Below are 16,405 nucleotides of genomic sequence, written 5' to 3' on the forward strand. Positions count from 1 at the left end.
AAGAAGAAATTATTGAATATTTCTTCTGTCTCTGTCTTTAAAACAAGGAAGTAAGGAAAAAATAGGGACTGTTTATTTCTGTACTTCACCGGGGAAGCGTTATAGGGCATTGTGAAAGTTCCTGGTTTCAGACCCTGTGATGAAACCTCATGGAAAAAGAAAAAAAAAGAAGCGTTTTTGCAAGATTTCATAATCCTAACTCAAAGCCGTGCCTAAAACACAGTGTGCAGAAACCTCCGCGGTAGCTGCAATAGTTTCAGCGCGGTTTTGCTACAGAGCGGAGCGCTGCCGGGCACCGACCGCGGCCGGCGGCGCAGGGGCCCACACGGGCCGGACCAGCACGGTCAGTAAGATGCGTTAGAGCCGCGCTGGCCGCGCCGGCACGGCTGCAGGCCCCGGCCAGCCGTTTACAGCACGGAACTGCTTCACGTCAGCCGCCTGCGCCCAAGCTTGCCTCTCGTCCCGCCTCGCTGCTCGCGCCTCAGCCCAATTCGTGTCCCTCCTGCCCCGCCGCGAGGAAGCAAGACAGTGAGCGAGCGGCGGGAGGCCGAAAGGCCCCGGGCGGCTCGCTGCCCGCCGCCTCCGCCCGCCCCGCCCCGCTCCCTCTGAGCCCGCCTGGCCGCTAACCGCGAGCCGCGGCGGCGCCCAGGGCGCGGCCGCAGCCAGGGCCGCCGCCCTCGCAGCGGGGCGGCCCGCGGCGCCCGCCCCCGGCCCCGGCCCCGCCGCCGCCCGGCCCTGCGCTGCCCAGCGCCATGGCCGGGCCGGGGCAGGGCGCTGCGAGGAAGCCGCTGCTGGTGAAAATAGTGATGGCCGGGGAGTCCTCCGTGGGGAAAACCTCCATCGTGCGCAGCTACACCGAGCCCGCCGCGGCGGCCGCCTCCCCCTGCTACCTGGCCACCATCGGTGAGTGACCGCCGCCCGGCCCGGCCCGGCCCGGCCCGGCCCGGCCCGGCCCGGCCCGGCCCGCGGCCGCTGCGAGACCTCCTGCAGCAGCGGGGAGGTTTGCCAGGGCCTCGGGAAGCGTGTGCTCGGGGCTCCGGCCTCGCTGTTTGTTTGTCCGTGACATGCTGAACCGACCTTTAAAATCATTTTAAAATCATTGTTCCTTACTGCACTGGTGCTTGCGACCCGAAATGGGCCCTGCTGTTGTGCGCCAGCCTGCACGCACAGAAAACGCACCTGCACCAAAGAGCTTTCAGGTGTCGATAAAATACCCGGTTCTTCCATCTTTCCTAATAGAAAGTCTCTCAACTTTGTATTAACAGAGTTTAATGGTGTAAGGGACCCTCGTGGGTCAAGGTACCTTCTGCTATGGATGGTTGCGTGTGTGATCATTAAAGCAGAGCCAGTGCTGCGACGGGGATAATTCGCCCCGCTAAAGCAAGCGGATTTCGTGGTGTGTCGCTCGCTGCCTTCCCCAGCGCGCCTGCACCACCCGGCTCCCGCGGGTTTTCCACTGCGGTGCTGGGCCAGGCCCGCGTCTCCGAGGAGGGCAGCGAGTGGATTGTCCACGTGCTGAAAAGAGGCATCAGCTTGAAAATGTGGAATATGGGGGAGTTTTTGTTTGTCACGGAAGTTTTATCAATTTTTGAGGGGGGAAATTTTCATTTTTAAATATGGATTTGCATGTGTGTAATCACTTTTTCATCTTCTGAGTGGTTCAGTGGAAGGGCAAAGTATGCAGAAGAAGTCATGCATTCCTATATTTTGAATGTGCCTGGCTTCGCACATTTTTCAAAGTTTGGTTAGCTGAATATGTAATAGGTAGTACTTGTGGCAGCAGCTGGTCCTTTCTTGTAAGAGGGAGTGCTTAATGTACATGAGGTTACTCGAGCTGCCCACATGAGAATTGGCTGAACTTAAGCCATTTTTTATTTCCTTGCATATTCCTGCAAAGCATCTTCTGAAACCAACATGAACAAACATGGAAGAACACAACTGGCAGAAATGTAGTGAAAATTCACCCTTAGGCAGTGTAGCAAGTTGCCTGTTATAAGTCCCAAGGAATGTCCATGAAAATAAATGTTAGCTTTAATGATGGCATTTTTTATTGGAACTTAGATTCCTAGCCTCAAGATTACTATTTTGAGACAGAATTTCTAGTGCTCTGATTTCCAAGTTGCGGCTTGAAATAGTTTAAAGAATAGTTAAGAGGAATCAATTTTGTGGCAGTTACAGACTGAGATTAACTTTATTAATTTTATTACTGTTTTTGAAACTTGTTCTTGAGGAGTTTAAAAACTTATGTTTATCTGCAGTGTAAACAAATCATCCTGATATGAGTATTTGTTGATTGAATATGATTTCAAAGTAATTTCTAAAATCTTATATTACATTTAATTTCATTTTACAAGGTATGTCAGAGCTTAGCCTTTTAAAATGAATGAGATTGTTGGTGATGACTTCTAAAATAGTAGTGTTGAAAGGGGAAGTTTCTTGTCCACTAGGCCGGTTACAACAGAGCGATTGGTGGTTTAAGTCCTGGTGGCGTGTTTTTGGAAAGCCTCAGCAGTGCTCTACAGGAAAGAGCTTCAGGTCCATTGCAACATTTCAGATTTTCTGTTGGTACTGTCTTCTTCTGCTTTGTTGACACTATCAAAACAAAAGCTGTTTTCATTTGGTTGCCCATTTCATACATTCTCAGTCAAATGTTCCCTATCATGCAGCCTATTGCATGCTCGTCTGATGTTAATTGATTTTTTTTCACCCTATCTCTCCAGCTGGAACGTTGATTAAAATAGAGGGACAATTATCCAGGCTGTTTAGTTTCTCAGGCATTTGAATTTCCTGACAAGATCTTACATCACCGCCTTTCTTTGATGGTGAAGGGATAGTAGTCACAGAAGTTAAAAGGCTGTGAAGGTGCTGTTGAGAGTCCCGTTTCTGTATCGTCACTATTGTCAAGTTTGCACTGCTAGAAAAGAATCCTAGTTTTACTGCAAAAGACATTTTCTAGTTGTACCTAGTAGGCTCCAGTTATGAAATTTTCTAAAATTATGTATTTTATGAAATGAAAAAGATGCAGTCACTGTAAATTTTCATTGAAAGCACTTTAGGCAGCACTTAAACACTCAGGGATGGGTGCCCTTCCTCCTCTTCAATTATGCAGTTTGGGTGAATTATAAGCAGTTACAGTTTTCTAATTAAACTTATATGCATCATAAGGCAAATGCATTGTATTATGAATAGTAGACTGTAGTAGACTATAAAGAATAACTGTTTTTGTTTAAACCATGGCATGGCATGGCAGAGAAAGCCCTAGAGAAAGTTTATGAACAAGAAAACCCTCTTGTATACAAGTGAACAGGATGCTGATCTGACAGGTTGCAGGGTTTTTATTTTGCTGTATTGCAGAGGCTGTGGTACCTTCAAAGATTTGTACTCTGTGGGGAAAATTTCTGTAGAGATGTGAGTCTTCATAAAACTTTCATCTTTGAAAGTGGTCCAACTCCCTCTTCCAGGATTAAAAAAAAAAAAAAAGTTTAATGATAATAATGATTTTATTCTGAATTTTTCTTCATAAGGAAACTTTTACTTTCTAATGTCTGTATCAAAAAAGAAGGGATATGATCTGTTATGAGTAAAATGCAAGACCTAAGATTGAAATTGCAAAAAAGAGACAGTTCTGAAGTCTGTGTGGATTCCCTGCTGGTCATGTTATAAGGAAATAAAGTAGAGTTAATCAACAAAAATGCAAGATATTGAAGTTAAATATGACCTGTGTTATCAACACTAGTAGTAATCCTCTTTTTTTTTTTCTTCTTTTTTTTTTTTTTTTTTTTTTTGTACAAGGCTAGGTTTTTGTCATTTTTACTCAGCTCACAAAATATCTTATCCCTTGAGTTGCTTTGTTTACCAATCTAATATGTAACAGTATTTCTGACTATTCAGCTACTACTCAGCTTCAGATACTCCTTGACATGTACCAAATAATAATAGGATCAAATATTGTGATCAAATTAGGTTGACCTCTACATCCACCACATTCTCATTTTCTTATCCCATCATTTGAACTCAAATTAACTTGACCAATTTTTCACATTTATGCTCTTCTAAACTGTGTTATACTATAGAAGGCATATATTGTCTATTTACTTGTAAACTCTCATTGCTATAGTATGTCATTAATTTTCTTGGCTTTGTGCCTTAAGCTGATTTTAGTTTCTCTGGCTCTATCTACAAAATTCTCAGGAAAGCAAAATGAACAAAGGGAAGTTTGTACCAGAGCAGACGCATGCATCTGAGTCTCCAGATTCCTAAGCTGTTTAACCATATTGACTTCCTCACTCTTTGGATATGTTTCTTAGCCATATTGTCGCTGATGCTCTTGGAGATGAGAAATCTTGTAAATGCTTGCCACACGTTCAGTCCACTTCCTCATACTTGATTAAAGCTGGTACTAGGGTCCATGTTCATAGAGGGTGACCATGCTATATATCAAAGGAGCCAATAATATGATATTTGTTGTAGAAACTACTGGTTCTTGCTGACAATCTTGATAATTTCTGACCCTTCCCTTCCTTAGATAGTACTGAAGATCAGATTACAATTAGGCAATTTTCACAGTTTGAATGCTTATTATTACATCCCTATAATTTCTTGCTCCGGATGTGACTAAGGAGATGCTACTGATTCAACTACAGACCGTTGCAGCAGCAGCAGCAGTGTGATCTGCTCTTAAGTGACTTTGTTCTTCCAGAGCCCTTAAAGGGCAGCAGCAGACTATTGCTGCTCTCTTGGAGGAAGTGTGAGGGACTTTCTCATTTAACGTATCTCTGAATATGCTGGTGAGTTGGTAAAGGAAGGACTGTGTGAGGTATCCTTACAATGGTGACATCCAAAAGCCTGTCTGTATTGTCTGATTCAAGTAATGCACCAGCTACTAATAAGGGTTAAGTAATGGGTAAGAATAACATGGCTGAAACACAAACCAGGCAAAGCAGCTAAAAGTGATGGAAAAGATGGTATCAGCCTGTTCTGGGAGTAAGTCTGTCAGTAGTTACTAATAATTGTAACACAGTGGTTAATTTTATTTCACCAATGGAATAGATGGTTGTGTCGCAGCAGTGACCCAGTTACTACCTTTTGTGCTTGCGAAGAGATCGCGACTTTTCTTTTTTGGATGTGCCCCTTGCAGTTGCTGTGCCTCCATAACCTACCTGCTGGCGGGTTATGTGTGATTGTGTTGGGCGCTGGGCTGGGGTCCGGCGGCTCGCTCACCGACGGCTCCGCTCACTGGGACCTCACTGAACTCAGGCACAAGGATTGCTATCAACTGCTTATCTGTTCCCTGATGGGGTTTAGATGCTGGTACGACAGTAGATGGGCTGGGATCTGCATGTGGCACATGCCAGCTTCTGTCCTTTTTATCACTGTTGCATTCTGCAAAGCTACTGAGACTGGAATTTCCTCTGGGTGAGTCTGTTATTCCAGAAACTTGCCAAAGCTGTCAGGATGAAAATTGTGTATTGTAATTCTGTAGGCCAGCTGCAGAAAACGTGTTTGAAGAGGACTTTTGCAGATGGTTACAGACTTTTTTGCAGATATTGAGGGATGAAACAAGCAACTCACAGCTGAATTGCTTTTTGATCTTTGTGATTGACTAGTTTAATGCTTATTAGACCAAGTTGTATTTAAGCTGCCTAAATCCTAATATGAACATATTTATTATTTTAAATGTAAAGAAAAAAATAGTAAATCTTATAGCTGTAATACCTTGCAATAACAACCAGAATTTGGACTTATACCCTCTGTACCCACTCTTGGTTTTATTTGATGGCTTAAAAGAAGCAAGAACAAGCTGTTGCTTTCAAATAACATTTATCTCAAAAGTGGTAATCAATGTTAGTTTTGTTATGTTGATCATATGGTATAATACATGGGCTTAGAATCGTCTGAAATCTGTGAGCTGTCTTTGGCACTGTATTTCTCATTTTTCTTTTTTGCCTTTTCAATTTACTAAGTTTACTTGAAATTTCATATAAAGATATGAACAATTCATGCATGCAGAACATATTGACTTCTGCTTTTCACTAACATTCATTGACCTTTTAGGTCAATAAATTTTGAAGCTGACTTAAGAAGTCAATATGCCTTATTTTAATTTAGATTAAATTTTAGTCTGATTCAGCACTCTCTGCTTCCCTTTTTATTAATAAAAAAAGCTTATGTCAATTTATTATTAAAGTGTATGTCAAATAAGAACTGTTTCTTATATGTCTGGAAGTCTCTAACTGGATTATAATTTTGCCATATTCCCAATTCACTGTTGCAGTCTCCTGGTACATATTTTGTTCCTCTCAGGTGTTTTAATATTAGCTGTAGAACGTGGTTCAGATAATTAAAAAAAAATAGTGAAATGCAGGCGCAAATGTTTTCCTTAACGTTTAAATTTCACCTTACACGAGCACATAAGCATATTTGGCTTAAATTAGATTTCCATCTAATGTTATTAATTTCATCAGGGAAGCTTTGTATAATATTAATTACAGATACCAATTATGTTATTTCGTCTTTCTTTTCCATTGAAGCTTCAATGAGAATTCATCAAGTGAAGGACATGATTATCATAATAATTGTTAAAATTCACCCAAGTCTTTTATGCATGTACACACAAAAATGTTAGTACCATTGGAATATTACATATGAGAATGAACTCTTCAAGTTATATATAAAATACACCTGAAAATGAAAAGGAAGGGAGCATTTCCTCTACTGCAGTTTTGTCTCCATGAATGCTTGCTTTGATAAAGTAATTTGGCAGCCAGAATCTGATAGAAATCGCTGTGATGGTACAAATATACTAGTGTAAAATTGTTGATTTTGTAACAAAGTTGCCCTGAGATGCTCAGATTTTACATAAAGCATGGAAGCAAAAGAATAGCGATATTGTGTACTTACAGTCAAACACATTAGCCAGTTAAAAATACTGCAAAAACAGAAGTCCTTCCTCATATCATTAAACTTTTCAATGTAAAACCGGAAAGCCCTTGTTTATATATCACCAGGCATTTTGATATTTTCTGAGTACACAGAAAATGTAAAACTAATGGAAAGGGCTTTTGGAAAAATACGTTTTTGTGTTGCTCTTGTAATGGGGTGAAGGCCAGCAGTCTGTCCTAGGTCTGCACTAAGGCTATCGGTGTGCGGCGAGGCTGCCGGCGTGGCGTCCGGCCAGCGGCAGCCCGTGGGCCCATGGGCACTTGCTGGACACGGGGATGGGGAGTGCAGCCCCTAGAAGATCTCCGTCATCGTGGAGCATGCCAGCCTTAATGTGTGATTGTGTGCGCGTAGTCTCAGTGTTTTGAGGTCATCTGTGATGGAGCAGTCTCTTTCTAGATTACATTAATAACCGTAAGAGCTAGAGACCTACGTTTTTTTAACATGCATGTTCATACTCCAGAGAGCAGGGGAGCAGCATGGAGGAGGCACAGGGTACCAGTTGGTGGTGTACTGGCTTGTTGTCTATCAGCTGTGCAGACCTTGCCTTGGCTGGAATGAAGCCAGGGTAGCTGGCATGTAAGATGAGGTTTTTGTGTTAGAAAGTAGCTATTTTAGGAAAATCGTAAAGGCTTTTTTTTTTTTTCCCTGTTTCAAAAACATCAAAATTAATAGAGTTTTGCTGTGGCTTATTGCCCACCATCGAGAGGTAGGAGGAAATTTATAAATTAGAGACCACCGAGGTTAAAATAATTATTTTCTGAAGATAACAATTTGAGATTGCAATAGCAATCTTTGAGACTGATTTGAGAACGATAGCTTCTGAGAAATTTCAAATCATATTGTATGACCATTAAGTAAGACAGCCTATAGAAGAAGATATCCTCTGCTGTTTGAGTGCATGTTTCCTTATAGAAGATTGTTTTGATAATGGTTTAAGACATACTTTGTCTGCTGGTATTGATGTGGTACTCAGCAAAGTCTTACTCTAAATTTTACTGAACAACTTTACAAAATCTCTTAGATATATCACCTTAATGCAGAATGTTCCTGTCCTGCTAGGCAAAGGCTGTGCTTTTGCAATCTTTGTTCTTTCAAATTACATTGTCACAGGAGAAAGCTGCTTTGAAGTCCTGTTAAGTAGCTATATTTTGACTTTGTTCCATGGAAAATACAATATGACTGGCTTTCGTGGTATTGTCTTACCTTTAATTAATAAAGCTGAAAAAAATACTCTCATTATCTTTCAGTGAATGAATTAAATGGAGAAATAATTTAAAAGTGTTTTGAATTTCAGCAATAAAGTAACTGAAAAAAATAATTGTCAGGAAATAGTCAATAAATTGAGATAGCAATTGAGAGCAAGCATATTCAAATGTTAAATTTGGAGCTTCAGCAACCCATAAATCCAGGTATCATTCACCACATTTGAAGTACTAATTTGATAACAGTATAAAGACAACCATTATAAATTATAATGAAATTCCTTATAGGAACATGCAACACTGATTTCATGCTGACTGATAATGTTTAGTTGTACCATTAACACACTGGGTTCGGATACACAGATTAAGACTACAGAGATAATCTTAAATTTGAACAAAATCTATTGTATACTCGTCATTACATTTAACTAGTGCAGCTAATTTCTATTTCTGTCTTTGTAATCTTAGAATTTCTTTTAGTAATTTGGCAGTAAAGACAGAAAAGTGGCATTGTGCATGTAATAGCTTTGTAAGCTTTTTTCACTAACTCCCCATTCATAGCTGCCACACTGTTGTGATGAAACTGGAAACAGCTGAAATCATCGATAGATTTGCCAAATATTATTCTGAATGGGCCACCAAACAGCTGTCATGTCATTTGCCTATTAATGGAAGTACGTACCTATAGTTTCAGAGTATCTGCACCTTTGCTTTGACCTGCCTCTCCATTGCATTTGTCTAACGTCTTGATGTAGAGTTGTTTTTACCATTGAATAGTTGCCTTTTGCAGGTCCATTTTCAATATATATGATTAATTAGACATTATTTATTTGATTTGTTTCCTTTCTACTTTCTCTTCAAATCTGCACAGTAATCAGAGTCGAGAAGCAATCTTTAAAAGGAATACATGTTGTTATGAGAAATGTGATGAATTTTTTTTCTTTTTTTTAGGCATTGATTTTAAAGTAAAATCAGTAACATTTAATGGTACAAGAGTAAAACTTCAAATATGGTAAGTTTTAATTTATATCACAAGTGAAATCCAACTAAATTACATTACAACATGAAAAGTCTCATCTGCCTTTATTGTATGTCTTCCTACAGTGCGATTATGTAACAGACCATTTGAGGTTTCGATTTTGGGATGGGGCAGCGTATTGTTTGCAGCAACTACTATAAGCTAAGAAGAGGATTGTTACTAGGTTGTTTTAACAATAAAATTTTGCTGTTGTAACAAATAATGCAGATCCATGTTAAGTATGCATAATTGTACCAGTATACAAAGGTAAATGACAAAGTAAGAAAATTTTAGATTTCATTACTCAACAAATACATGCTCAAAAGGCCAAGAGAAAGCTAGAAAGGTGAATCTTCGGGTACCTATACTCTTGTGTTTTTGTTTTTGATTTTTTTTAAAGGAGATACAGAGCTACTGCTGACCACGTCTCCAGGCATTCAGTCCTGAGGATTATATATATTTGCCAGTAGTTAGTTCAAGAAGTAGCTCTGTACATGAGTTACTAGAGCAACATTAAATCTTCAGTTACTGCGTCTGAGGTTCTAATGCAAAAGTCTTGGAGGCCTGCATGCAGCTTTCCTGACACATTATTGTGATGTTTAGCATTGTTAGGAATGCTATGTATATAATATATACATATGTGCATAATATACAGCCCTGTATATTATGACTTGTTCCCTGCACCCATCTTCTAGCTAAGCCTAGTTGCCCACTGACCGTCTGCATCAGTTTACAAAGACTTGTCAGAACACAGGATCTCATCTGCCTGCTGCAGTTCTTGTACTCCAGAATATTTTTGTAACGAGTTGTGTTGCTCTTGCTGATTTACTGTACATAAAGAAGCAATAGCAAGTTTGAAGATATCATATTAGACTTCAACGATTACTTTAACTTTCCAAGTAGGGCTGTATTACTCAAAATAATTTTTCAATATATTTTTCACTGCTGAATGGCACATATTTCACATCCAGATTTTCTCCTTACCTGTTCTTGCTCCTTTTATGCTAAGGCACACAATTCAGAATTTGGACTGTACTGTTCAAAATAAAGTGATTTCCTTGGATGGAGGAATTATGCTGTGATTTTTTTGGGGGTGTGTGTGTGTGTGACTTTTTGTGACTTCTTATGGTTTCTTTCAGGGATACTGCTGGCCAGGAACAGTTCCATACACTTAGTACTAGTTATTTTCGTGGAGCACAAGGATTTGTTCTTGTATATGATATCACAAATCTGGACAGTTTTCAAGGTATAACAAGCTGGATGAAAGACATACATGAGGTAAATATATCTAATGGCATTTGATCTTTTAATGAAAGTAGTTAATGAATTATTACCTGAAATTTATTGTTGCTTGAGCTATATGTTCCTATATGAGATTGTGAGGACAGCATATTACTTACAAATTATTCTTTATTTATACAAAGAATGAGTTTTTATTTCCATTATCTAGTGAACAGAAGGAAGAAACTTAATATTTTTTTAAGGGCTTTTTCCAGCTATGCCTCCATCTTGCTGCATGACCATGCCTACTTCTGTCTCACCTTCATATCTGAAAAATGATATTAATGCTACTTCTCTTCCTGAAATGTACTACCAGAATGTTTAATTAGTTTATCAGATCTGGGTTCTTGATGTCACTGTGTGGACCTGCAAGTGAACTTACGTTGCCTTTTCAACCTGTAATCAGTGACTGTTAAAATCATTCTGCCTTGCATAGATACACCCTTAAATGTGGTGGAGGGACAATATGGTAATTTTGTGGGAAAACTCAGACTTCACTGGTAACCTGCTGCAGGGGAGGTTGAGGCCAGCAATTCATGGTGGGGTCTATGCTCACCATTTAAAAAGTCAAGAGAGAGTTTATCCCAATAACCTGTAAGTACAAAGGTGACTTGATTCTCCTTTGAGATGTTTGTGCTATTTTTAAGCACTCATATAGTACTCACATAATTTCACAACATTACTGTGTGATAATCTTTCTATAAAATGAGGACAATTTTTTTGTGTTCTTGCTTGCTATTAATAGCTACATAGTCAAGAAGTGACTCAGGATATGTATTTACTTGATGGGGTGCACAGGTTAGGTGCAAGTTAAGCAATACTGCAATTAGTTAAGGGTATGGATGGATGGCTTCTATCAGCTCAGCCTATAAAGTGCACTATGATATTCCTTTACGCTGAGTCCAGTGTTTCTAGTTGGTTTCTGCCACCACTGCATTTGAGGCTATGGCGCTGCTCCCTCATGTGGCCAGCGATCACAGCAGCTGGCAGGCTGGTTCCTCAGCCCCTTGGCTCCAGCTGCTGCCAAAGCCTTTGACAAACTGCTTTTACCAAAACCCAGTAACTCCAGCCTCAACCAAAGTGTTCAAAAAATTGAATCAGGTTCAAGAAATCTCATGATTCCAATTTTGGGGGAGATATTTCCTTTTTGGATATTTTCAAATAAGTATTCTGATTATTTTTATTTTAAATTTCAGTAAAAGGTGAACTTCAGGAGCTTAGGAAGGTGAAACAAAAATCTGAGTATTTTTTTTAAAGGTACCAAAGCAAAAAATTTTTTAACTTCTCAAAAAAATTAAATTTGTACTTTTTGTTGCAGCTTAAATTGATAAATTATTAAAATTATTCTTCCACGACATGGACTCAAATAGCTTAATCAGTGCTGACCTACACAATAGCCTCTCAAAAACTATAAAATAACCATCCTCCTTCTAGCTATGAATTTTGCATTTGGAAGGTTGATTCCTGAGCTATGCTTTTGGAAGCATTGTAGAGCCATATTTTTAGCAGATTCAATTCAGTGTTTTTATGCCAGCTAAGCACACAGTCAAACTTCCACCTTGTTATACTGACTTAACTTTTCAAAACTCTCATCTGGAGGTCTTCTTGATACATATTCCTCTTGATATATATTCTTTCATTTCTTAAAAGCAAGACACTGCAAGATCCCATCTTTAAAAAATGAAGTGCCTTTAGTGCTTTGGTGGAAGCTGCATTCAACATGAAAATTCATTACTAAGTGATATTAGTGTATAAATATATAATAAATATTTACTGAAATAGTTATTAAAAGGCCTAGTATCTCTAACCTGCATTAAATTTTGCTTATTACTTGAAGCTGTTTAGAAAGAACATTTCTACTGCAAAAATTGGTGCTTCTTCACAGAAATAAATAGACAAGTTTAATTTCATATTCTTGTACAGAAAGTATGTAGTATTTCTCTTTGGCCTTTTACTTCAGAGTAAAGTCAAAAGCTGCTTCTAAAACCTTCAGCTACATAAAATCTTATTTCAAATAAAAAGTTGATTATGTGATGAGATTAAATTGTCTATTTACCCTATTTTAGGGACTGATGTGTGCAATTTTACATAGGAGAATCATTGACCTTAATGAGTAAAGCTCCAATGCATTCTGAAACAGCCAACATTTTGGTCTATTAATCCAGGTTAGATTGATTCATTATTTTAGGCCTGTACTTTATACTCTTATGATGAGCTTACTTCATTTTAATACTACATTATCTTGAGCATCAGCTCTGGTTATGAAATGAGATTAGCTGACTCTAAAATGAGAGTGGATTAAAAAAATGAAGTGATGTTCCTTAATAATAAATTGTGCCTACTGTTGTATTTGTCAGATGAGGCAACTTAGTTGTAGAAGTGCAAACAGACTAAAAATGATAATTCTGCTACCCTGTAATGAATAGAGATTTTTCTTTGCATTTCTCTGGAGGGAGTTGAAGGATGCATCTCTGTGCTTATGTGTGTTCTGCAAAAGAGGATTTTCTGTACCTGATGTAGGTTTTATGGAAAAGATTCTAAGAATAATGGCTGTTAGGGCTTCAGGTATTGCAGTAGTTACATATGTTAAAGCAAAGCATTCTTCCCTTAGCCTGACGTGCCTGGCTCACTTGTAGAGCTGGGAGTTAATTCCTTATCCATGGCTAACCATGTCCCAGTTTCTCTTGGTGTTGCAAATTTACTGCAACTGTAATGATGAATTTTCAGTGTGTTTTTTCTAAGGAGGTAAGGCATCTGCAGTCACATTGGGTGGGTGGGTATATTTGTGCATGTCTGTCTCAGTCTCTCTCCAGAAAACTTTTCAGACTATTAGTCAGTTTTCATCATCTTTGGAAAAGAGGCAGAGATCCTAAAACAGTATAGGTATTATAAAATAAATGCTTTGATCTGAGCTTTCTTTAGTGTCCTTGTAGAGGAAAGATTGGTAGCCTGAGACTAGACTTTAACAAATAGAAGAGAAGCCACATGAACATTTACTTTCAGAATATAAGCTATAAGAAATGAGACCACATTTGCATTAATTGTCATGAGACTGAGACCCTCAGCTTCTTCTATTTAAGCATGAAAAGTGATTTTTAATATTACGTTTTTTCCAACAAATACCAGTTTGCAAATGCACATTATCTTGAGGAACTATTCCCTTGTCATTATTCTGGTGATGTGCAGTTATAATGGCTTATCTCAAAATAACACTAGTATAAAGCATCCAGGGCATTTTACCATCATCATGTATGTAATTGAATTAGTGGAACAAAAGCTGGAAACTAGATCAAAAAAGCTTGATTTTTCTTCCTTTTGAAATAAGTGAGGTTTAAAATTTAAAGAATCTAAGAATCAAGAATTTATTAAGAATCTGTTACCTTCTTTCAAGTCTTAGAATAATCAAACTTTTATGCTGAGTTTGAACATTTTGAACGTGATCTTACTGTCTCTATGCAAAAGTGAAACAGAGAGGTAATCTTTCACATACAGCAAAGTTTGTCTTTTTTATTTGTGAGTACCAGATGTAGACCTGACTGGTACTAATAGCTAATCCATGAACCAGCTACTGTAGAAGGTCAGTGTCTTTGAATTGGGGCATTTCCAGCCATTTTAAAGCCACATTACACATTAAACATGTCCAGGCACCACATACTTTATACCTTAAGAAAAGTGTTAAAAGTTATGTCCTGTACTCATAATTGGCTTTTTCTGCTCTTTGGAATCTTTGAATCCAAGATATCCCTGGAGTCCTGGCAACTGATGGAAAATAGTTCAGGACAAAATTTACCTTTTAATTTTAAGGAAATAAAATGTTGAGGTTTAGTGTGGGCTAAAGGTGAAGAGGTTTTGTTGTTTGCTTTTTTCCTTACTTGACAGTTATTAATGCTGGTTCTCTTTTAGAAAGCAGGTGATGATGTGGACATAATACTGCTGGGCAACAAGTGTGATAAGGAGACAGAACGTGTAGTACCAAAACATAAAGGAGAAAAGGTATGCAGTGATCATTGTTACTTTCTTCAGGTGCTCCTAAGTATCTCAGTATGTAACTATGAGCTGTTAAATTAAAAAGGATATGTTTCTGAATTCCAAGCATTCTGCTAGGAATTGCTCCAGAATAACATTTTTTTAACATAAGCAGAAATATAGTAAATAAGTACTAGTTGCTTACTTCAGAATACTGATTTTTATTTTGAAAGTTCAAATGTACTTATAAAAAATCTACCATAATGCCTAAATCTCTTTAGAGGAGTCTGCTTTTGCAGAGTATTGTTTTAATGTGGAAAACAAGAATATAACACATAATGCATTCTATATCGTTTTTCTGGTACCTAACATACCTGTTTTAGCTACAGCCTGACTCTAAAGAACTGTCCTGGCAGCCTGCACACTGTGATCTATGTTGACTACGAATAGCCTTTAATAATAATAGGTACATTTAGGGAACATCCAGCTTCCCTACTTCTAACTGTGATGTACAATTCTCATTACAGTGCTGTTTAGACATGCTGGCTGTGTTAGAGGAAGAACTGGTATAAGTAAGGAGTAATGTTTTGAACCAATGATAAATTGCTGTCACTGAGAACTAGGAGACATACTGTAACAGAAAAAATCATGATACTGACTAAATGCCCCAGTGTAGCTTGTAGTGTATACTGGTAAATTTTGCAGCTGAATATTACATGCATCCATTGTAAGAAACTTGGACTGAGCACTTCCATTATTCATCAAAGCATGGTGAGCCAGGCAGCATATCCTGTGTTTGATGAAGAAAAACTGATAATTTCTCATCAGTTGTAAAATTCCAGATTAAAAGAAAAATTTAAAATAACATCTCCTTTTGAACAGCAGTACAAACAGAATCTTTTGAAAGTTCATTGTTTGTTCACAGACTTACAGTGTAGGTGTATTGTGTCTGTTTACATGTAATGAGCTTGTTGAAATATATATATATCCTCTCACTCGAAGAATATGTTATCAGAAAACTGAAGACTTGCTGGATGCATGTGCACAAGAGGGCAGTATTAGGGTTCTGCATACGGTATTAACCATGATATTTTCTGACTTCTGAGTACTTAACCAGGCAATTAGAATTTCTCTTAATATTGTATTTTTTAAGAAACAAATCATTACCTCCTCACCAATGAGTCTGCTTTCTAGATTCCACCTGTGTTCTGAGGCAACTCTTCAGTTATACTATTTCTTCTTTTAATGTGATTGCAAAACACTAGAGAATCTGACTGAGCCAGCTAGAGAGAAAGATCCCATTAGCAGGGAGAGAGCTAATACTGTCTTCTCACTCCAAGAAAGAAAATACCTAAATTAAGAAGGCAAAATTGTTTGATACTAACTCTACAGTTAATAATTCATTTTAACATATCTCGTATTACCCTATGAGTGTGAGCTGTAAGTATTTTTCTGTTCAGAGGCTTACAAAGAAGACCTCTAGATTCCCCGGGAATCTTTCCAACTACATTGGAATTGCCATAATAATCCATCATAACCGAGTGGCCATGATATCCCAGTGTATTGGTTAAATTAATGCCATTATTTTTTTAAAAAATTCCTTTTATAATTCTATGATTTTTGATCTCTCAGAAGTTGATACATTTAATTTTAACACTATGAAGGATTTTCTTTTATTTATAACTTTTACTAGTTCACGTTGAGAAAAGTATGAACCCATTCTTCTTAAGCAGCTCTGTTCTATCCAAACCAATAACATTGTCTTTCTTCCTAAAAAAAAAAAAAAAAAAAGAAAGAAAAAAAAAAAAAAAACCTGAAGGTTATATGACTTGATAGAATGTGGCCATGTTACCCCTTATCAAATCTTCCTAACAGAAATAGCCAAAGAAAATATCCTACATTTACTTGCTTTTGCCATCTTCACTTACCTGATGTGAAAGCTGATTTTGCTGGAACAATATGAATGAAAAAATGTATTCCACAGTGCTACAAATAT

The 16,405-nt window shown here is 38.1% G+C and overlaps 1 protein-coding gene across 1 annotated transcript in view; it reads left to right on the forward strand.

The window, feature by feature from the left end:
• The first annotated feature begins 741 nt into the window (after positions 1 to 741).
• The window catches only part of LOC134136433 (ras-related protein Rab-10-like), a 28,040-nt gene continuing 12,376 nt past the window's right edge, over positions 742 to 16,405 (forward strand). Inside the window, exons 1-4 of the mRNA XM_062568257.1 lie at positions 742 to 903; positions 9,096 to 9,156; positions 10,302 to 10,440; positions 14,347 to 14,436. Coding sequence (XP_062424241.1) covers positions 753 to 903; positions 9,096 to 9,156; positions 10,302 to 10,440; positions 14,347 to 14,436 — 441 coding nt within the window. The 5' untranslated portion in view covers positions 742 to 752. The remainder of the gene's footprint in view (positions 904 to 9,095; positions 9,157 to 10,301; positions 10,441 to 14,346; positions 14,437 to 16,405) is intronic.

The sequence above is a fragment of the Rhea pennata genome, chromosome 2, assembly GCF_028389875.1.
Source record: "Rhea pennata isolate bPtePen1 chromosome 2, bPtePen1.pri, whole genome shotgun sequence".
Taxonomy (NCBI): domain Eukaryota; kingdom Metazoa; phylum Chordata; class Aves; order Rheiformes; family Rheidae; genus Rhea; species Rhea pennata.